The sequence below is a fragment of the Pleurodeles waltl genome, chromosome 4_2 (assembly GCF_031143425.1).
Source record: "Pleurodeles waltl isolate 20211129_DDA chromosome 4_2, aPleWal1.hap1.20221129, whole genome shotgun sequence".
NCBI lineage: Eukaryota > Metazoa > Chordata > Amphibia > Caudata > Salamandridae > Pleurodeles > Pleurodeles waltl.
This window is the reverse complement of record NC_090443.1, coordinates 439,407,038-439,431,232: the sequence shown is the minus strand read 5'-3', so window position 1 is coordinate 439,431,232 and position 24,195 is coordinate 439,407,038. Positions and strand designations below refer to the sequence as shown.

General features: G+C 44.9%; 1 protein-coding gene across 2 annotated transcripts in view; it reads right to left on the bottom strand.

The window, feature by feature from the left end:
- The window catches only part of ADGRL1 (adhesion G protein-coupled receptor L1), a 561,888-nt gene that overhangs the window by 127,315 nt on the left and 410,378 nt on the right, over positions 1 to 24,195 (bottom strand). For both annotated transcript variants that reach the window (XM_069231717.1, XM_069231716.1), the window contains exon 5: positions 21,901 to 22,701. In XM_069231717.1, coding sequence (XP_069087818.1) covers positions 21,901 to 22,701 — 801 coding nt within the window. The remainder of the gene's footprint in view (positions 1 to 21,900; positions 22,702 to 24,195) is intronic.

Here is a 24,195-nt window from a genome sequence, read left to right as displayed (position 1 = left end):
TACCAGCTGTGATCACCTCACTGCAGGACTATGAACATTATTGCACAAGCGGCTTAGTTAATTAGGAATGCCTCTAGAAGGGGAATGCATAACAGCCACAGGTGCAATGCTCCCTGGCACCAAGGTAATAATATTAGTAATACGTCTGTCAAGGCTGCATAATTTATCATTCAGATATCAGCTTTAAATAGATTTTGAAAATTATGGGTTCTGAGAATACACACATTTTCATACAAAATACATGCTTCTCAATTTTGGTATAAGTATATAATTCATACTAAACAAAAGCTTCTAATTTAGTAGGCAGGACTGCACACAGGAGAGCTACTCACAGGTAGCTGGAGAGCTACCAGTAGCTCACTAGCTACTCATTTGAGAAGCCTGATGTAATTCCACCTGATCACTCTGTCTGGTTCCAGTGGCGTAACAAAGGCCCGCACAGCTCCCGCGATGCGGGGGTGGGGGGGGGGGGTATTCCGAGCTCCAAAGGCCCCCCCTGAGCAGTTTACCCGGGCCTGAGAACTCCTGAGTAAGTTCTGAGTAACTCCAGACAGGAGGTCCCTCTAAATACTTTGCTCAGGGGCCCCCTCAAGCTTTGTTCCGCCACTGCCGGTTCTTGCACTCTCGTGCTATCTCCATATTACTTCTCTCGCTCTTAAATCCAGCGGTTCTCTCCCATTAGGTAATCTCTTATTCTCCTTCTCTTCTCCTCCTTTGTGCTCCAAGGCCCATCACTCTCCGTCTCTTTTTCTGAACACCACCCTGTCTACTTGAATGACGTTCCTCTTCCTTAATTAGCCCCTCTACCTCATCCACCTTACACTCACAGCCTAACACGCTCTGTATTTGCATCTTTTACAGACGTGTTATTTGCCTTGAATCTCCTCTCTCCCGAGATCCTGCATTTCTCTTCTTCCGCTGGACTCTTAGGCTGCACCCGCCCTTCTGTTTCCAAGCACCCCCATCAGTCTTTTTTTTAACTCTTTTGCAGCCTTGAACCCCTCCGCGTGACCTAACACCGCTTAAGGATTGTGTTTCTCTTCTTCATCTTACTTTTTCCACCTTCACTTTATGACACTGTTGCGGCGCTGCTCTGTCTCTCTCACCCCAACCCCCGAGTCCCCTTAACGCTTCGTGTTCCGTGCTCTGGCTAAACTGTTAGAGGCCTGCTCTCTGCCCCCACTCCCGGCGCTCCCTAGAGCCTTTCCTCGAGGTCCCCTGTGATTTTTACACCAGTATAATCTTACCGTTCCTGTCGGTTCCCAGTGGTCTCCGTACAAATGGCTTCCTTCCCTGGCCCCTCCCCGCCCAGCCTCCGAGCTGTCAACCACCCGGGGCAAGCCAGCCTCTTTAGCGCTTACCGCTTTGAATGTGTGCTCCAGTGCACTTTTGTCTTCTCCCCCTCCAGTGCTTACCTGGATTTAATGTATTTGTATTCATTCCTAGGATGTATAATGTGGAGCTTTACATGTAACTCTTCAGGAACAACAGAACGTCATATAGGAATCGTATAACTTAAATTATTACAGGTCATGTACCTCTGAAGGGGGTATGATTAATTATTCATTTTTGCAGTTTCGTAAACATCATTGCCAATCAAAACTCAACCAGTGTCCCTGAAGTAATGGTGTTCAAGCATCGGTATCCAAAATCACCAGCGGACATCCGACAGCCAGTTCAGAATTCAGAGCAATACTCTAACGAGGCCCTAGAGGGCGCCAGAGCGCTGTACATGTTGCTGTGTGTTTTACGGGCAGAAGCATTTCACTGAACTATGAGAAGAAATGTACACGACGGAAGAGGATGTACTTAAAAGAGCGTGCTTGGGACGGGCAGAACCTGTCCATATAGCAAACGAAGGAGCAAACACAGTGAGAGAACGTTCGGATGTGTGCACGTTCGATAAGCAAGGATTTCGCTTTGTCCCGACTGCGCTCTTGTGTGGTCTCTGGTCAGCGTGCACTGAACGGGGTCAGAGGGTGGCGCGAGTTGTTGGTGAGAGCGCGTCTAGTGCGCGGCTCATAAGGTCAGGTTTAGGCATGCACTGGGCAGTAAAGTGGCCCAAGCTGTCGGGCCTGGAGTTAGCTGACAGCCCCGGTGCAAGGACTTAGTGAGAAAAAACGTATATTTTGCCAGGCAGGCGTCTTCTTTTCCCTAGCAACAAGGCTACCGTAGTCTCTGCCGCAATGGCCTTAATGGAGCGGTGGCCTCGTTAGCAGGTGCTTACCAGGCGATTGTTTGGGGTCAGTGGTTGGATTACATTTTGTCCGTACATCCTGGAAGTTTCTATTTCCTATTGGAGACAGGTTTTTTAGGGCAGCGTTGAAGGCCAAGAACAACGGGCAGTGGCCTAACGAAACTGGACCGCTACCCCCTGCAAGAGCACGGAGGGGGCCTCCCTCCGGAGTCACTCAGGTTAAGTACTGTGCAGAGCTTCCCGTCGCCCCGCACCGCGGGGGCTGCGGGGGGCCTTTGTTACGCCACTGACAACAGGCCAGGCCTACCGAGGCTTTGCACTGGAGTGCCTTGGGTCCTGATGTTACTCTTCGCTGTCATCTAGAGTGGCTGGGGAGGCTGCGGAGGTGGGGCTTTGGCAGGGGCGAACAGGCTGTAACAATGTTCTGGGCGTGTCAATGTGTTCAACCATATATGTTCCATTGGGTCACTCACGTCAGAAAAGGGGGTACAGGAGTGAGGATGGGTGGTGGGAAGTAGTTCAAACTCACCCATCCATCCATTTGTTTTAATCATCCATTCTTTACCCATTCCATCCGTCTATTTACCATTTACCCATTCGTTCACAGATCCACCCATCGATCCATCAATACATTCCTTAACCCATCCAATCACTTTTCTGTCCATCTGTCATCCATCCTTTCGCCCTTCATCCCGACCTCACCTTTTCCCTCTACCATCTTTCTTTCCTTTCTCCCCCATCCTTATTTTCTCCACTTTACCTTTCTCTCAACAGTTTCTTTTGTTTCTCTCCCTTTCTGTCCTTTCCCCGTGTTCATCATTTCTTGTTCTTGGCTTAACTGTACTGGATCATTCAGCATCCCTTGGCTGCCACCCTCAGCCGTACCCTGTATTCCATGACAGAGTTGTTTGTGAGCTTTTGTCTGCAGATCTGCCGACAGAAGACACGTTTTACTGAGATACTGCTTCCCAGCCCCTCGGGCTCAGTGCCACCCTCCTCCACGTAGCTGCTAAAGAGGGGTTCAAGTGCCACACTCTGCCTCTGTGCACGTGTGTGTTAATCTACACACCATATGTTCTCTTGTAGGGACTGAAGTCCAGAGCTTCCTTTCCCCGCTGTATTCTGGGACTAGTATTTTTCCTTAAACGTTTTTCCGTGGCAGAGGGGTTTTGCTTTGTGGGCTTTAAACCGGAGACCGCAGTTGCCATGTGTGTTAGTTGGCGTTAGAGTCTGCATTGTGAGGAGGCACCCAGAGGACTCCTCCTTTCAACCAGAAGGGAGAAATCTTCCTGAAGGAATGTGTGACAGTCTGACTTTTAGCAGTATGGTTTGGGCTATCTGAGCACAACCTCTTTAAGTGCTGTCTTTCCACCCCAGTGTAAAGTCCAGTGAGTGCAGAAAAAAACAGGTAATCCATTATTTTTTGCAGTTTTATATAGCGCAAACTTCACTGGAAGGTATGGGAGCGCATTACATGCATACCAATCACATTATGCAAGGACACATTCATTTTTGTATTTTTTTTTTAGGCTGAAGAAGATTACTGGGGACCCGAGCCTGATTCTCTAGTTCCAAAGTCGGCAGCTCTGGTCATTACGCCACACCCTCTCCCTTGTACTGAACATGCTGCTGCTATAATTTTAAAACAAGGAAAAACATATAAACATGCTGGGACGAAAGCTTGACTTAAGTCAGCCAGTGGTAGTTATGCTAGGCTGCATAGAGCCTGTGTTTTTTTGTTTACTGTGCCACTCCTGACGTGGACCAATCTAATGCAAATTAGACTTACTCCTTCTTCAATGGGAACCATCCAGCCTGAACTGCCAGGCTGCATACCCATTGAGCAGGAAAAAAAGCACCTCCAGACAACTTTCAGGCTCCTTAGGCCTCATCATGAGGTGCAAGTTGAGACCTATGGCATAGCAAAGGCCCATGCTTTACGTAAGTACCGAGGTGGTTGTACCATAGGATTCAAGCTGCACTTTCCTTATGAAGCCCTACAAGTTTGTTCCGGTAGCCGCAGTGGTAAACACTGAACCAAGACTGGTCTGTGGCACCAGAGGACCCTCTGAAAATGTTGAATGCAAACTCTGTGAATGTAATCCAATCTCCCCACCCAATCCAAAACCCCAGGTGGAATTTTTGTTGAAAGCTCAGCAGTAAGACTTAAACCTACTGAGCTACCCTGAACTTAAATGAAGCATACATTGAGGCTGCTAAACTCTGTGCAACATAACTAAAGAACGCATAACCTCCCCTGATGTCGCGCCCTGAGAAGCACCACTACAGGCTATTTCTCATCAAACCCTACTCTTCTCTCCCTGGCTCCCCAGGACCACCTCACCACTCTCGTCGGTTCCACTCCACCACCGCTCCCTTACCATCTGCACTACTCTTGTTCTGCATGCCTTTGGTTTGTTCTAGGTTTTTGCTGCACACCACATACATAGACACCTTGGTTACAGTGAACTTGAAGTTCTAGTAGTTAATAGGAATGGAAGTGGGCTACAATAAAATGGTGCACTAAAAACGTAGGGCCTAGTGAGAGGGTTCACCCTGGCCCCACTTGTAAGACACATCCCCCAAAAACAGGATGTGGTCTCCAAAGGCTTTAAGTGGACCGGGTCCCTCGGTAGTATTTCAGAACGGACATCGAAACGGGTCCCTCTCTGGCCCAATATTCATGTCCTTAACTACATGTAGCAAAACACACGATTTCTAAAAAATAACTATAATAAATGTTCAGGTAATCTAAGGAAGTTGTTTAATTCCCGTTTATACTTCGCATGTTTATAATTGAGCCTACCAATCCAACAGTGTTAACTATTTCCAGGATGTTGTGTTGATGTATTTTTTTCCTACACCATATTAGTCATACATAGATAGGTATGCTTTGAAGTGAGTTGCCTCCAAGTGTGGCCACAATTAAGAGGTCTAGAGTTGAAGCTGGAGGCCGTGCCAGTTTCTCGCAGTGCCTGTCCGTGGGGAAAAAACGTGCTCTGAAAACATGAGAATCCAATTCTTAGTGTGTCTGCAGAGCGCACACAGACAACCATTGACAAAGCGAGTAGTCCAAGCTGGTTTTAGGTGGATGTCAGACGTTCTGTTATATCTGGCTGCAATCACAGAATTCTCAGAGAGACCACAAAATTCAGGTTGAGTGGCACACCATGGGAATCACAGAAATTTAGTTTACATGGCTAAGCCACACCCATACCTGGTAGGCCACACCCCGTTGAAGACCCCTCACTTTTTTCATCCACTTAGGCACATATTTATACCTTTTTAGCGCCACATTTCGTCATTTTTTGACGCAAAAGCGGTGCAAACTTACAAAATACAATTGTATTTTGTAAGTTTGCGCCGCTTTTGCATCAAAAAGCGGCGCAAATGCAGCGCTAAAAAAGTATAAATATGGGCCTTAAAGTCCTGTTTTAGATGCACCTTAATTTGAACCGTAACCGTGAGCTGTCTCATGTAGCGCGAACTGCAAACTAGCATTACATCTTGGCGCTTGGGTTTCCTTGAGGATATAGATTTCGTATTTGTGAAAACTGCGTGGTCAGGTTAACTGGAGAAGAAGGAAAGCGCTCAGCATTAGAAGTATCAATCAAGTTCTGTTATCTGCCTGCCAGTGGACGCAGATGTTATCCCGCGGCCATCAGGGGGCTCTACGTGCTTATGGGAATCGAAGCGCAGGGGCGTCTGTGAGGTGAAATATTTCAGGAGCTAGTCACCCGCTGCCTCGAGCAACGTGTAGGCAGGTTTGAAAATCATTAGGGCCAACTCAGTCCTGCATTCTGCCCAGGTCGATACAAAGATAACAATAGAGGAGTAAACGTTTGTTTTTGCAGCGCTGTCAAATGGAAAATCTGTGGTAGCAAAGAGTTGCATGTTTTTATAATAAATACAGTAACGCATAGATTAAAGTTACAGATGAGAAAAGAGCAAGCTCTGTGCTGTCAAAATACACTCTAGGACAGTGATTCCTAACCTGTGGTCCGGGGACCCCCGGGGGCCTGCAACTGCTTAGAAAATTAAACAATATTAACAGATTAGGTCCCCAGCTTTCAGTAATGACTTATTAGGGGGTCCTAAGACTCCAATAATGAGTCAGTGGGGGTCCCCGGGTTCCAGTAATCATAAAGTGGGGGGTCCACAAAAGTCAAAAGGTTGGGAACCACTTCTCTAGGACAGCACAAGGGGTTCGCAACCTATCTTGATGGTCTGTGCGGGATGCTACTTTTGAAAGGGCGATTTAACAAAATGGCGGAAGAGGTGAGCTGAATATCAATACGTTTCCTTCAGGTGGTGTTTAGAGAGGCCAAACATCTAAAAGGAGACTGTTAAAAAGATGTAGGGATATTTTCAGTGGTAGGAGTGACACGGTGGAAGGGTTGGAGACCCAAGTAAAAAGGTGTTCTTTGTAGAACAGGGTGCACGGGTGCATGGACGCCAATTCACCAAAATGCCGGGGGTAGCGAAGTGACATCACAGGCCTTTTGACTTTCACTCACACACATACCTGCACATCCACACAAATTCACACTTATTGCACATACTCACATAAACACACTCTCACCCGCAAGTACGCACACAACATACATTTAAAAGGTGCTTGAAATGGAAAAATAAAAGTGCAGGTACTCTGCACCAGAGTACCTGCTTTTTCCTGAGACGTGCCGGTACGCTCCAATTAAGAGTATTCCTTTTTTCATAAGAAGTGCAGGTACTCTCCCTCTCAAATTAAAAACGTGCCGGTACTCAGTACTGGCCAGTACCGGCCCATTTACAGCACTGCATTTAAAAGCATTTTTACTTACCTCAGCTCCATGGAAGGGCATATTCCAGCTAACTGTACCCCATCTGTGTTACACTAATAGTAAATGATATTTTATTATTCACTATCAATGTAGTAAAAATTGAAAGAAAACAAAGCGAGTGGAGTCGCATCTGACATCCATAAGGAGGAGCTACCACTGTACTCCTGGCACTGATTTGCCACCTTAGAGGACAGGGGTTGCAAAGGGCAAGCCAGGGGTCGCAGCTTTACGGGTCGTAAATGACGCCTATGCACGGGTGGCTCACTCTTCCAGGGTTTCAGAATCCGAGGAGGAGAAAAAGGATCTCAAAACTCTCTTAGTTGAGAAAGACTTTGGATGAACCTCTGGTCGCTTCTCCGCATCCCCTTTTCTGGCCTCTGGAACATCCTGATAGAATCTGCTGATCTTTCTCCTGAGTCAAGCTGCTGGCTGTGTGTGTGTTCTTTGTTGCTTATCTGTTGTGTTTATGTTGATTGTTATCTCTGTTCTTCTTCCTCTCTTGTAAAGGGCTCTGATGCTCTTGGGCGAGGTACGTGCTATCTAAAACCACAGAAATAAATCCAATATGAATGAGAACAGCTGCAGCTGGATTGGAAAAGGAAACCAGGGTACAAGGTACGATATAAAGATTAAACAGACATGGGCGCCTATGTCTGCCACTGTACTCGTTGGCACCCGTGGCACGGCGTAAAATGATGCCTCTCCCAGCCCCCACCAGAATGTTATGAGAGACCCCACTAGTCGCCCATGCGTCACAGGTATTGAGTGGCCTTGGGTAGCTCCCTGAAGGGCTGTGGGCTCTTTATGTTTTGGGGCCCTGCTCATGGACGTCACTTTACCGAAATGCCAAGGGTAGCGGAAGTGACATCACACCTTTGACCTTCACTTTCACACACACACATATTTACACATACACACAAATACACACGTACACACACTCTCTTTCACATAAATACACTCCCACCCACAAGCACACACACAACGTACATTTAAAAGCGTTTTTACTTACCCCCCCCCCCCCCCCCCCGCCATGGGAGGGCATATTCCAGCTAAATGTCCTTCATGTTTATTACACTAATAGTGAATAATATACTATTATTCACTATTAGTGTGATAGAAAATTGCCTGAAAACAAAGAGCGGAGCCCCAACTAACGTCCTCATGGATGGGCTGCCACAGTGTTCCTAGAACTGGATTTACCTTCTCTAAGGCCAGGGCTCGAAGAGGCAGTGCCAGGGGTAGCAAAGGGCACCCGCGACCCCTGCGACTTTGCTGGTTCACAGTCCTTAGCAGAACCATTATGCTGCATATAATGTGGCACTGATAGACTAAAAGACAATGAAATACGTTTTAGGACAGGCTGAAGCAGATTACACATATTACTAACTACACTATCTATAACGCGTTAGGATGTGAAAAAATGGCTATAGAAAACTACGACAGTGAAGTAACACATTAACTGCAAATCATACAACTATAAGATGTACAATGCAAAGGAGAGCAAGAAGAAAGAAAGGCTGCCAAGGTCAAGGACCACACCTGACAGACATCGATGCCAATTTGCTTGAGTGCAGCCACAACACACGTTTGTGGGTCCTATCAACGCACAACGCATGTTACCACTCTCGGAAGGAACCTTTGACCTTTCGAACCTTTGACCTACAAGTTACAGAGTTCTGTGGCGGGTGCCAATCTACCAAACTACTTACTGTTTGGCAAACACAAGGTTTTCAACATGATGCTGTTTGGGTTTTTAAAAAGAGTTGCATGTTTCCTAATCCTGCCTCACAGCTAGAGATTTGAAAAAGTGGGAACAGATGAGGAGGCTTGAACAAATGTAATCAAATCTAAGTTAAGTGGTGCAAAATTTACGAATATAAAATGTAAAAAGGTGAAAAAAAAATCCCCTGAATGAGTGATGCTGAAGGCCTGGGTTCATGTGCTCATTCATATCTTGCAGGTGCCGGGCCCCCAGGAGGGCGCCCTGATAGGAGTGGGTGTGAATATTCATGATTTAAGAAAGTCGCTTTCTGCTGATTGAACCTTAATGAAGTATTGCTTTACAAGTGAAAAATAGTAATTAAATGGCGTAGAATGAAATGCACGCCGTAAGCTCCACCAAGAGGGCAGAGCCGTTCGGCTGTACCATTTCGAAGAGGGGCCAAGGCCTCATCAAGTTCAGCTGAGACAAGATGGCCACCAGGCCGCACTCCAGTTTACAGTAAAGGGACCACGCCTTGTCTCCTGACTACGTTACGTGGCACCCTTTTCAAGCCACCGTAAGTTCTGGCCCCTCACCCAACGACGCTACACACACTGAAGTCCAGCCTTCCTGCTCATCTGATACTTCGGCCAAAACTCCGCAAGCGGCTGTTGGCATCCACAGCCCTCAGGAGCCCGTGTGGACGCCGTGCCAGTTTCCATTAAGAGCCCCATCCGAGGCCAGTCCTTGGCGTGTTCGCGCCATGCTGCGATCACTCCCCCCTCCCAACGCTGCCTCCGCAGACTCACAGACGCCTTGTCAATAGAAGAGTAGGACAGTGTTACTATTTAATTTGATTAATTAGAAAGTCTTTTCCCCCATAAGACCTCTTGCATCAGCTTCAACAGCTGCAAGCCTTGCCACGTGCCTCCCGGAGGAGCTCCTTGGACCAATCCACCCGCCTCACACCTCCAGTGGAAACGAGAGCGAGGTGTGTGCGTGCGCGCAGACAGCCTTCTGTAGGAACTGCGGGGAGCCCGATCGCTTTCGCCATTGGCTGCAGGTGCGCAGGTTGTTGATCTTACAGGGTGCCAACGGAGCACTCCAGTTCTACCTTCAAAGAATCGTCATCTAAATCGTAGAGAGTACGGTAGATTGGGCATTTTACCATAAATGGCAACATTTAGAAGACAAAAGTGATAGATTTCTATAAAAAAATCGGGAGAATGTATTTCACCCATTGACTTCTATTGGAGTCTGAATCAGGTTACTGTTATGGATGGGATTTGCAAGTCTGCTGCTGCAGGAACAGGGGTGGCTCCTTCCCTTTGGCAAAGGAGCGTCACCCCCCGTGGCCGAGCCAGCAGCAGAAAAAAAAACCATAGTCGTTTAATTTTTCTGCTGCTGGCTCAGCAAGCAGTGCAGGTAGGGGCGGGGTGGGGCTGGGAGGTGGGAGGTGGAGGAGGAGTGTGCACCTAAGTGCGCATGTGTGTTCGGCCGGATATCTCGGACCGACCAAACACACATGCGCACTTAGGTTTCTCCAGCCCAGCTGTGATTAACAGCCGGACTGGAGAAACTACACAGACCCCAGGGCTGTGTCTGAGCAGAAGTCCGAGCTGCTCAGGCCAATCCTGGCACCTCTTTCATGCTAGGTTTAGCATGAAAGCAGCACCAGGATTTCCGGGGAGCCTGTGCTGGTGTCCCAGTGAATACTGGGACACCACATTGAGGGAACAGGAGCGAGGAGGCAGGAGACAGCAGTAAGGTACGTTTATTTTTATTCCACCCCACCTCCTTCTTCGTCCTCCCCCGCCTCTCCCCTTCAGATTTGCGGCAGCCACTGCTGTGCAGGATCAGATATTAGATACGCAAATTAACTTTTTTTTCCCTACCTGTAAGGAGCACAGAGAAAGCGTTATGGCAGACAGAGAGAACATGCTGCAAGTGCTGTGCACTGGCCTGCAGGAGCAGGTTACTGGCAGTACATTCTCTGAGTAACACAATACTCGGCCCTGTCAGCAGAGGAATTTAATTTTTACATGCAGGAATCGGGAGGCGGGAGACTAGCCTTGAAATCTGTAGCCTCCAGCCTGAATCAGAAGGGTTGCATGTATGTTGTACCACCATGGGTCTCCCTGAGACAGAGTCGACATGGGAGTAAAATAGGCCAGTGCTCCAAAATATAAAAGGGCTCCATTGGTGAAGTAGATAGTTAAAAAAGTGATAAATGTTTGCAAATTGGGCAGTTTGGAACTTGTAAAGACTTTATGTGTAAGTGCTCTGCAAGGTATAGAAGACTGCAATTTTTTTTCATAACAGGGAAATCAACAATAAAAACCTGCCCAGGAGACCTTTAAACAGGTCCACACCCTGATTTGCCAGCCCAGCCCATCGGGCACTGCCTGATAGCCCTAAGGGTCAGTCCAAGCCTCCACTGAGATGTAGAAAAGTGCAATATCCTACAGTAAAGACCCCTCTTCTACAGAATCTGGGACCTTCTGAATCATTTCCATAGGTCTTGATGGGATGTGCCCCAGTGGGGTAATTTATGGCATCCAGTAATTTTTGGCACCAGAATCATTGGTTTGAGTAGTGGTTGCCGTGTTGCTCCAACCTGCTGTTTAGAGTGGTTGTTTGCCTGGTTTTCCTACCACTTCCCTGCTGTTATTGGAACCGAAATGGAATTCAGTGTACTAGAAGGAGAGCCACCTGCAAGACTGAGCCTAAACGCTAGCTTTTTTTTAAGCCATCTTTTTTGGAATTTTCTTTTTGTTTTGTATCAACAGTACTGGGGGTATCTCGGTGCATACAGCCCTTGCAGTTATATCTCTACAAGCAGTTAGTAACCAGAGCCCCATATCCTTGTACACACATTGGCAGAAATCAGAAAATACATGCTCCACTAAGTCAACCAACATTTCAAACTGTGAGCCAGCTCAACTGCAGACGTGAAGAGTAAAAAGAAGGTGGGAAAAGACAGTCATTGTGCTGTTGTGGCACGCAGACCAACCATGGTATCTACCTGGGTGTGACAGGCCCTTTGTTAGTTCTCAAGTTGTGGTTTGGAAAGCATTATCAGTACGCTCGCCATGCTCTGCCCATGCCTAACCACAATTTTTAAGACCCCAGACCTACCCCTCAAAATCTGACCAGTTGGCTTAGTCCAATACCCCTCTGTACATAGTGTGATTGTAAAGGTTAGGTTTAATGTCCTTTATATATAGAATTTGACTCTAATACCTTGGTGTAGCAGCATCTCTGTGCACAGTTTGATTTTGTTTGCTGTGTTTAGTCACCTAGTTGTGAATTGTCACACTCCAAGGACTAGGCTTTAATGCCTTCTCTGTAAATAGTCTGCTACGCATGGTCTGACCCTAAAGGCAAGCTTTTTACTATTGGTGTTTCATGCCAAGTACATAACTGCGTTGTACCGAACAATATTCATAAGGTGATCCCATGATTCCATTTCATGGGATACCATATTTTCAGTCATGGTGCTTCATGTAATAGATTCATTCAAGTATTCCATCTAACCCTTTTTTTACCATGATCATTTAATAAACCAAAGCTTGCTAGGAGCTGTTGTGTGGAGGACTTTAGTTAGACCAATGGGCCTAAGGTATCAGAGAACAGTGGTCTGTCCCAGGACAACATGTGTTTTGAATCCTAGGGTCCTGGGACTTCAGGTCCCCATGTCAGTGTGTGCATAATTATAAGGGTCAGAGCACTGGGGTAAGCCGCGACAAACATCTTGCTTTCTTCAATTAGTTCTCAAAACTTTGATGTTGCATTGCTTTTTGGTTGGTGGTGGTTTTAAGAAACTTTCACTTTATGCTACTCATATTTGTATAGCACAAGGATGTCTCTGGTGTAGCCTCCTGACACTCTTGGGCTGTCCACATGTGCTGCGTGTGTGCAGCTGCATGCATATAGGACACTTGTGAACATATCCCACAGAGCAAGCACAGCTCGGCATGTGGATGGGAACAGACAGACCATGCTTTCATAGGTTAGCTTGGTGGACACGGTCTCCCAATAAATGTTGTATGGTCGAGGAAGTAACTCCCTGGTGGATCCATATATCAATGTCTTGCGGGGAGAAGCTGGTTGACAGTGATTTCGCACTGAAGGAGGCCCGGACTGGGCAGAAGTTGAATGAGGCTGGTGGCCGGGGAAGTGGGAAGAACTGTTGTCAAGAGAGTGACTACAGCAAATATTCACCCTTGAGCTGTGGTGGTTTTGAAGAAACTGGAAAGCCATACACGAGATGGGGTGCATGAAATTGTGATACCTTTGGCTTATACATAAGCCACAAGTACTACCTCATGCACAGTGTCTTGAGCACAAGAGGCAGGAGATCTGGCTGTATTCAGTTGTGTTTGAGAGTGACATGTTGCTATCTGTATAACCCTTAGTGCTATGTTCATAGCACAAGACTATGGGGTAGGTGCATGCAGCGGGTTCTGCTATTTTAGCTGCATTGAATTTAGAGATGTAGGATTGGTAGGTTGAGGTTCTGTTTGTGTTTAGTAGTGGCCCTGTTTATTGCTGGGCTGTGGTTGCAGTGGTTCAGCGTTGATGATATACCAACAGTAGTAGGTGTTGAGAAGTGATATGGAAAGTCTTGAGTGTGGCTTGTGTGTCGAGCAGGATGTGTTGGGTGCGCCATGGTACAGTGGTGCATTTCTTGTCTTCAGTTCGTTATGCAAGCCTTGAACAATTCTGGTTGTATACGGAGCATTTGAAGAGCCACATGTTTCAAGTTTTGTGTCCCTTCATGCTGCTTTAGCTGCACAAGAGTGTGGTGTTTATCCTTGTGTTAGATTCTGATACAGTAGGGGTGCTGGGATGTAGATTCATTGGTTAGAATTAATTTTCTGTTTAGCATCGGATGTGCTGGGCACTGTCGTGTGGTTATAGTGATGCATTTCACATCTTTGAGTTATGTTGTGAGTCCTGAGCTATTTTGAATGTATTCAACATTGTTAAAGAACAACACATTTCCAACTGTATAGTCTTTGATACAGGGCTCATTGCATGAAAGTGTGTTGTTGCTGCATTTAAAGTGTGCTGATGTACTGGTAACACAGAGATGTAGAACATATGGTTGTGGATTCTGTTTGTACTCAGTACTGGCAGGGAAGAATTCAGAGTTTAGGGTAGAGTTGTGCATCCATCATCTTTGTGTTGCATTGTTGGTCTTCGGGTGTTACATATTTCCACTTGGTGTTGCGTTGGTTGTATCTACTGAGTCTTAAAGAATTATATGGCATTGAGCGATTGTCTGGATGGGTTTGAGTGCTGGTTGTGTTAAGAACTGCTGTGTAGGATGTTTAGATATAAGTACAGTGAAGAATGTCACGTCTTTGGATAGTGTGGTAGGTCTTGAAGCAATAGGAGTATGTACAATGGAGTTGAAAAGCCACGTATTTACTGTGCTTGCTTTTGTGTTGGTTTCATGCAAGTGTGATGTTGGCAAATTTAGTGTTTTTAAAACCTTACATGCAGCCATCTTTTAGCTGCTTGTGTTGAAAGACCTCTTGTGGGCAATACCAATACTGACAGTGGGCTTTGGGTCGGTCTTTTGGTTAGCAATGGTTGGCTGTCTTGTTATTTTCATTTGTTTGTCTCTCAGTCAAAGGCTTTCTTTCCTTTCTTGATTTTTAACTTCCCTTCAAGGATAGCCTCTTCGTAATCAATTCTATTGGATGCCTTGGATCCTTCCACTGATCACATTTAGGGAACTGCTTCTTTTTGCTATTAGCACTCAGTGGGATGTATATATGTAATTGCTCTCTCCCCTGTATGCTTCTTCCCCCTTCAGATTTCTGCCCTGCTCCCTTCGACCCCCAAGCTTGTCTGTGGTTTTCCCACCCCTTATTGTTAAGTTAAGCTAGGAATGTTTTTCTCCTTTTACCTCCTCCTGCTCCTCGGTTGCTTTCACCTCTTGCTCTCCATTTACAGTGGTGATTACTCCCTCCCCCAGTCCCGTGCTCCCCCAACCTTCCTCTCCACCCCCGTCCTTTTTTCTTTTTTCCAATTCACTGCCAGCCCATTCCTTTCTGAAAAGGCTTGTTGACACATAATGTACTTATTTATTTAAATTTACTGACACACAGTTTATTTTTATTTTTTTAAGTACTGACACAGTTTTTTGTAATTTTTATTTACTGTCACAAGATGGGTGGTCATGTTGGTATGCTAAATAAAACAAACCAAAAAACAACTGGCAGATGCATTAGGAAGTATGTGTGCGCATGCATGGAAATGCAGAACGCATACGCCTCATAATGCTGGGCTGCCATAGCCTCATGAAGCATACGTGCAAGCGCGTGATGGCTCATCTGCACGTGCACATCATTGCATTTTTTTCCCAATGGCTTTCAGCATCTGCAATTATCTTTTTATTTCTGCTGATGTAAACAGCACCAGCAGAAAGCATTGGCCTAGCCGATAGGTCTCCATGCCACAAGGCGAGACCTACTGGCGTTTGTGAAGTTTATTGGTGATTGGCAGTACTGGGTGCTGAGGCATAAGCTGTGTGGATTTCAGTTCTGCTTTATTAGGGCGCCGCGGTGAATTTCAAACCTTTGGGTTGTGTTTCAGGTCTTGGGCCATTCTAGGTGTGGTGAGAGCTCCTTAAGATCGACAAATTTCCACTTGTATGGCCATTGCTGCAGTGTTCTCTGCAAGAGTCATGCAAAAGAGGTCATACTCCGACCCACAGAAACACGTCAGAGATGGTGGAAAGACTTCCTGGACTCCTCCATTTTGTTAGAAAGCAAACTCACAGGAGAGGGATTCTGGGGAGTCACATGAACAGTTACAGCGGATTTAAATCATGGTAGACGGATAAAAGATTCATTTATTTATACCAGTGATATGCTACCTCTTTTCAAGTAGGGCAAATGTAATGCCCTAAAGTTTATCAGACACAATTGTTATCAAGCATTGGCAAAGCGAACAAGGCAGGCTTTAATTTGCAGTTACTTGTGACCCAAACGTTCACAAATGCTATTCAGCACATTGAAACCTACTCTGTTGACTTTGCCAGTGCTGGAGAAAAAGTAACCTTCCTTACAAAATACATTTAGGAGATAAAAAAGTGAATATGACGAACACTGCGATAACTGAGTGTACTTTCTAGATAGTCCCTCATGGAAACAATTCCTGGAAGAAGGAATGATACACCAAATAATAAAAACTCCTCTTTATATTTTAAAGGATTTGTTACAATATGTCACACAGAACAGCTCCACTGCAAAGCCACACCTAAAATCCCAAAAAAGAATGACAAAAATTCAGTCTGGCGTGACAGGCAATTACTGCCTAAACCGATTAAGTAGCACACAAATGCCTTGACTCACATAACATTTTATTCAGCTATCAGGGGACCACTCCAAACCCAAAGCATTTTCCTTTTTTATCCTAAAGCCAAGTGTGCCTGAGTTCAGGAAGTAAAGAAAACCGAGTGACTCGAATTACAAGACAAGCGTTTGCAATGCAGTAGGTCTCGCATTTGCTTGAGTTACAGCTACTGTTGTTGTAAATGCATAACTGGACTTTTCTTGCCATATAAATTGGTCAACCCTGCCGCATAATTCGGTCCTCTCTGCCACATAATTCCAGTAGCCCAAGTATAACTAAAAAGCACTTCCATTTACCTTCTTCCTCTAGCTGAGGCAACAAATGAAAATATTGTCATTATTTATTATATACTGAGTGGAGACTACACAAGGGCGTGCCTTGGGAGGTTAGTCTAGGTGAGGCTACAACGGAGAGGAGGGCAGCCAGCATGGTGCTGTGCTTTAGAGGACAGCTGGGCATTGCTTGAGGAAAGAGGGTCCGGGTGTTGCTTGCACAGGACTCAGCAGAGGGTAGAAGGTGCTCTGAAATACCGCAAGTACAGATAAACTAAAAATCATTTTAATCAAACTATTTTTCATTAGCCTGATAATATTCTAGTTTAGTCATTAATACTTCAAACGTAACAAGCATGTAAATATGTTGGTTGATTCACTTTGTATTTCATTCAGAGGTAACGTTTTTAAATGTTTTGGACGAGACATATTCCAGTCTCTAGTAGACAGAAAACACATTCTATCCCTTTATAAAGAGTTTTAAGAAATTATTAAATATGATACATCTTAACATTGTCATATGTACTCATACTTTAAAAGCAGCATTTACCAAGTTATTACAGAAATCAATGCAAATGGTATTAGAAACTTGTCTAGCTTAATTTGTCACCTTGTAAATACGGGGTGTTGCAACACTGATTCCCTATGGTGAGGCGGCTGCCTTTAACTATCAGCTTACTTGTAAAGTGTTAAAAGAGAAAGAAAGCAATGCCAAAATATACTGCCTAAAACAGTCCTAGAAAAACTACCCTCTCTGCTATGCATGTAATTTTCATTAGACACATATAATACTTGATAAGGGACAGGCAGGTCTGTCTCTCGATGGTTGAATATGCTCTCTTTCATACATTAGTTCATTTTAAAAGCTTGGCTCACCACAAATGTACTTTGGCCTACACTTCAAGCCTTACAAATCAGGCGGGAGGTTCCCTCCTGTCTCCAGACAGAAGATGTCAGTCATTCCTCTTTCCACTCTAAGCAACGTCAATATGTGGTGCCAAGAGGTTGTAATGAAGCAGATTTTAAACTTACTGACCGACTACAAGGCTGTACTCCAAGAGACTATATGGCTGTGGGTTCCATGGAGCTCTTCGATTGGTTAGAAAAATATGAGTTGCACCAGGAAACAGACAGCTAGCCCAGTCTCAAAGATACATTATTGCAGCGGAAGAGACTATCCCTCCCCCACTGCACCGGAAGAGAAGTTCCCTCTGTTCTGGAACGTGAGCCTCAGCAGCAAGAGAGCTGGTTTCGTGTAATATTTGGTATTCAAGGGAAAACGTGTGACTTCTGTTCTTTGGGTCTTTTCAGATGTCTGCCCCATTGTGCAGCTCCCATGGCTCCTTGATAGCCCACCCACCCAAGAATAGGCGAACCGCAGCCCTGCCTTGGCATGGGGAGACTGAAGCACCAGCGCTCAAAGTTAAGCTGCTGCTGTGAACACCCATTTCGCTGTACTGATCGGGACACGCTGACTCAGCAGGTGACGTTGAAGCACTGAACGGGTTCCATTTGTATATCTTGCCCCCTACACAGACTACAAGCACTGACAGCCTCATGACAGTCACATCAAAATTGACACATGAAAAATAAACCAAGAAAACAAACTGAGATCTGAAATGTGAAAGGAATATTTAAGGGTAAATAAGAGACACTAGAAAAAACAAGTAGTAGCACAGGAAGGACGGCACCAAGGACGGGTGGGAGGGTGTGCGATCAAGGAGGCAACAGATGGGCAGAGGTGGCCAACAAAAAGGATCAATCAGTTAAATCCTCTGGGAGTAGGTGCCATCACACGCTGTAACAGGAGAAAGCGTGAACGTAGTGTGATGGACAACAAAAATGTCCTCTTAGTGAAATTGCCTGGGATGGAGTTAGGCACAAAAGGGAGGGACATTTAGAAAAATGCACCAGTAAAAAGGAAGCATTTAAGACAAGCACAACAAAGAACAAATGGTAAGAGTGGGTGTGGTTAAAAGCCCATAGATTGAATATAACATGTCTTGCTGACAGCGCTGCACGCTGTCTACATTCAACCTAAAAAAGGACTAGACTAGCTAGCTTTGCAGAACACGCAAAGGTGGATGTGAGTGCTGCAGCCATCATGTAAAATTAGGCTTTTGTCATGCTCTACAGTGGGCAAGGTGCCCTGGAACGACAGAAAATAATTATTTTAAAATCAAATCATTAAGGGAAAATTACATTTCTCTAAAAAAATACTGCATGTTGATCCACTGGCAATTATAATAAAAACTAGCAAGAGGAACATCATTTTGCGGTTATTAAAAAATGTCAGTATTTGCTGTACTTTTGAAATTGGTGCACAGACCCTGATTAGATTTCTGATTAAAACATTGGTGACCTCGCCCCTGCATGGCTGTTTCCGTCAGTGTTCTTGCTCAGTCTGTATTTTTAAACTTAAAGTGGTGCACCACAGTAGCAGACTCCTCAATATTTCCAGGATCATGTGTGAGTAGCTCATCCACGCTGTTTTTGCTTTTCATTGTGGAACGTTTATTTCAGACTTTAAAATGGGATAAAGGGGACTGCCAATCCCAGAATGCAGAGAAATAAACTTGGAATGCGTGGTCTACTCACGTGTTGAACTGGGAAAGTTGTGAGCTCTGCAACAGTTAGAGTATGTGTCAGGGTAAGGTGACCAGACATCCCCAATTTCCCCAGCCAGAGCCCGGGTTTTCATAGTCTGTCCCGGAGACCCGACAGCTATGATGGAAAGTGATAAATGTACTGTTTTTTGGGGGGTGAGCATGCACAGTAGACTTATCAAATTTTGTATTTGGTTATAAAAATAACCACAGTACAAAAATAAACACTTCAGTAAAAACATAAAATGACGAAAAGTCCTGAATACACGAATAAAAATATAAAAACGAACAATTCACAGAATTAAGCCAACATATTTCACATTTTAAAGAAGACAGTAGACTTAATATAGAGTTCAGGCTCATATTTCCATCAGATCTCTCCTTTTAAATCACCACAGGGACAAAATGAATTGTTTGAGAGGTTTTTTTAAAGACTCCATTGCTGTGCTGCAGTGTCTTAGAGAAGCAGAAAAGCAGGATTCAGAGAGTGGCACAACTGCATCTGAGAATACCCTCAGCTGACACACAGGCTCATGAGCTTTCCCCTCAGCTTCATCACAACTAGACTTGGGGAAAATTTCATTTTGCGGCGTAATCACAGTAATCTTATGTTACTCTTTTGATGCGAAATTACCAAAAATTACACCATTACACCAGTTTGCGTAGTTATGAGTAATTTGGCACAAAAACCTACTGCCAGTGTACAGGAACCATGAACCTTAATAAGCCGCTGCTGCTGTTCGTGTTCTGTTGCATGAAGCACAATTTTCTCAGTTCAAAGTGCATCCTCTGGTCCATTTTGGACAGAAAAGTACATTTTGCTTTAAGAAAATAGTGCTACTAAGCTACACTCCTCACATAATTCTGCATGATCTCACATAAATTTGCTGTAATTTCCCATAATTACACTACAGCAAATTAGACGAGTTGCACCCATCCATAATCACAAAATGTGGTACAAAAAGAGAGTTTTTTTTCCTCGTTATAAAGTCCTGGCTTTATAAATTATAATTAATTTATATATAATATTTATAACATGGCACTTTCAGTTTTCTTTTTACCTTCATAGATGCAAAACTACAAGTCCCAGATTGCAACCATACTGAATGAGCTACTCATGGGGAAACTTTGACTAGGTTAAGCCTAATGAAATCGACCAATAGGTGCACCTTCTAAAATGCTAAGCTTTTTAAAATCTTTCTTACATATAGTCTGTCTCAGAGGTTTGTGGGATGTACACGTGGAGTTCGTCTATGGCCCCGATGTACATTCAATATAATTAGGGAGGCAAGTTTTCATGTATTTTGGTGCTGAATTAATCTTTAGCCCTGATCAGAGCACAATTTCGCTAACACAAACAATATTACACATAATAGTTTTGTTTAATTCCCCTTAATGCCATTTGTCTGTCTTTCCAATGCTGGACCAGCACTGTCAGTTAAGTCCTTCTGTGACCCTCAATCATTGCAAAATTATAGTCCTGTCTGTGGACTGTCCCAGTTTGGGTTTCAGTCTAGCCAGGAAGCTGTGTTTTTTCAATTCTGAGAGTAAAATGTAAGGCAGTCCAGCCAATGGAATTTGTAATAGTCCCAATTTTGGTGCAAGGATTGGGGGCATCAGTAGGAAAAATAAACAGACACCAGTCAAATTAAGGCTTAACATCTGAAGGTTATTAAATAAACTTCCTGCATCCTGGGTAAGTTCATGGCATCCATGGTCCTTTTTTCAGTAGTTTAAAAAAAAAAAAAAACTTTTTCTGGAATTAAAAAATGTCCCAAAATGTTTAATTAAAATAGTGCTTACTACTACTTGGCATTGCCGACACAGGCATTGACAAAAGACTATGGGCCTGATTTAGAACTTGGCGGATGGAATACTCAGTCACAAATTTGATGGATATCCCATCCTTTGTATTACGATCCCCATAGGGTATAATGGGATTGCAATACAGTAACATGTTTGTGACGGAGTATTGCCCACCGCCAAGTTCCAACTCAGGCCCTAAATGTTGGTCCCAGAGTGCAGAAATAGACAACAGACTGGAAGTTTGTTGATTTATAAAAAAAAACAGTGGAAATACTGTAGTTCAGTTTGTGACCCCTGTCTGGTTGATAGGACTGAAATCAGCCTTCATGTCCCTGAAGGGTCTGGAAACATTGGGATTTGCTACATCATCCGAATTTAATGTACAAAAGCTACAGCTCTAATTGGATAAAGCACTGAGTGAGGAGAAAACATGTGGTCAAGTAGACCAGCAGCGATTTAGAGGAGGAGATCCAACCACTATGTCAGAAGGACCTGATGTCTTGGAAGCCACTTGACGGAGCCAATAAATGTTCATCTGTGCCTTGGTGCTGCTAACCAGAAAAGTAATCATCCCACCACTGGAAACCATGGGATAACGGGGTTGTACACCACAGCATCACTTAAAAAAGGCAAACTAGAGGAATTTTTAATGTGGACTTCTAACAACGGAGCAAAGGTTTTTGCTGCTCCAGCTGAAGTGCCATTTTGCTGCCAACTATGCTGTATTCTGAGTCTCAGTTGCTGCTATTAGGGGTAATCTGGTGTACCCTGGTATGGTGCTCTGGATCGGCTGCTCAGTACTGTCTTGTGCTAGACCAAATTCTCCACAGAGGGCTACTAATTAACTTGCTGGTAGTAGAACTGAAGAGACACATACTGCTGCACGTGAGAATAATGCTGTTCTTGCTGATTAGGCTTCTTCTCAGAGGGAACCTTAGCAGGAAGAGCACCAGTAAATTTGAGTTGTAAATGTTATTTGTGCAACCAGATCAAAAACCACGGTAGAGAAGGGCAGACCTTGGCTACTCTGACTAATGTTTTCAGTTATTAGTCCAAACTCTAGCCCTCTCGTAGTGTATAATGGGCAGCAACATAAAGAGAAGTGAAAGTGCAAAAATCTTACCTGTGCTGGGATCTGGGGCTCCAAATTCCAGGGCATACCGCACCACAAAGTAATTGTTCCAGACGTAAAGCTGGCTGTCTCGGGGGTTATAATCCACTGAGGACACAAACTGGTAAGGGTTGGGGAAGGCCAACGACACGGGCTCTTCACGGTTCATGTTGGTGTTGAAAGCATAGTCGATACGGTTGCCTGCTGCCTCACTGTCATCGTCAACATAGACTGAGCGCACCACATACAGGACGCCACATGCCATGAAGGCATTGGAGGCCGAGCGCTTGTCATAGCCTGTGTCCCAGGTGCCCTCGAAACGTAGGGTGTAGGGGTTGAGCTGGCTCACCACCAGTCTCCCATTGTTAGTCTCAGTGGCGTATATTACCCAGAGGCCGTTCTCATCCACTGCCAGGTCGATGTCTGTTTTTCCACCCCAGCGATAGGGCGAGGTGTCGTGGTAGTTGGCAGTAGAGATAATGGCCTCGCCACTCTTGATGCGAGTCCGTAGGTCAAACTTTACAATGTTTCGAGTCCTCTCCTTGTTGTAAAAAACAGCCCCATCGTACACCACAAAGCCTGTCCCGTCGACCCGGTTGGGCAGCCGGTACGTTGTGGTGTGGCGCCCACTGATGTAGTCCTCCCATGTGGCATATTCGGTCAAGGTGTCTGTCCGATATGGAATCCAGGGCATTACGTAGATGCGGTCACCCGCCTGCAGGGGATCCTTGCACCATGCTCCAGACATGTGCTCCGACTCATGGGTAGACGTGGCTTCCAGAACCTTCTGCAATGTTCCCGGACAGACAAAAACTAGAAGCCGGAGAGCAGAGGCAGTAAGAAAAGATAGAAAGAAGGAAGGCGGAGAGGAGGAAGGTAATGGAGAGAGAGATGAATAAAGTGGATGAGATAAAGAGGGAGCAAAGAGAGATTAAAGGCAGAACAAAGTGGATGTGGGACGGAGACGGAGAGAGAGCAAGTGGGAAATTAAGAGTAATGGGAGAGAAAGAGTGGAGAGAGGGATGAGAGAATTTAGAAGAGAGACCATAAGAAAAGCAGATAAAAGTTAGGAAAATGCAGTTAAAGGAAATAAAAATAGGTAGGAGAAGAAGGGCACAGAAGAGAAGTGAGAGATAAAGAGAAATAAGAGAGAGGGATAACAGAGACACGGAAGAGGGGAGAGTGAGAGAGGAGAGGGATGGTGTGGAGAAGAGAAAACAGGGAGGAGAGTGAGTGATAGAGGGATAAGAAGAGAAAGAGATGAAGAGAGAAGAGAGACGATTGAGAGGAAGAAATGAGAGGAGGGAGAGATAGAAATGGATAATAGTGAAGGAGACCAAAGTATGAGGATGGGTGAAAAGAATTGGGGAGGGGCAGAAAAGAGGAGGTGGGCGTACATTGTGCATCAGTTGAAGATACAATGAAAGAGTAAAAAGGAAGGGAAGTTTCAAAAGGATTTAGGAAAAGCCGAGAAGGGTGAGAGTAGACAACAAAAGGTGGATGATAGCATTAGTGAGGACGGAACAAAGGTGTAATTTTGAAGGAAAGAAAAGAGTTAGAAGGAGCAACAGACAATGCAATGGTGTGAATGAATTTGTGAGATAGCCAGGGTGCAGCAGAGAGACAAGATTTGGGAAAAGAATGGTGACAGAGAAAAGAGACAGAGAAAACAGAAAGAGACAGCACGGAAACAGCGAGAGAGGCAAGGAAAGTAAGAAAGAGAAACAGAGAGTTAGTCGTGAACAGACCCAACCAAGCAAAGATCACTCTAAGCAATTTTCAAACTCATTGCTTTTAGCAAGAAGCTGCCAATCATGTCCACCACAAACTGTTATTGGCAAGACAACTCATTTTCAACTTTTGGGAAAGGGTATGGAGGGAGGGGAAGTAGAGGAAAAAAGATTGAATATGAATTGGAAGAAAATGGCCCCTCCCTCCGTTTCCTATCCCTCCATATTATACTCAGAAGGAGAAACGGATGTCCTATGTACAAGGGAAGGTAAGTGGTGACAGTGTTTCAATTTGTCAACATGAGATTAGAGAAAGGTGTTTTTTTACCCAATTCAATTTGTTTCAGCATTACCATCTGACCCTACGGTGACCTGAAACATTTTTTCAATGCTACTATGCTCAGCTTATTCAAACCATGGCCCTAGTCAGATGGAAGGTACTACAGACTTGGTTGAGCACAATGACACCGGGTCGACATATGTACTAGCTGTGGGTGAATATTGTCATAGTGGCTGAAAGATGTTGCAATGGTCCGGTGCCTTATCCCCTATCATCAGGACATGCTATCCTGCACCT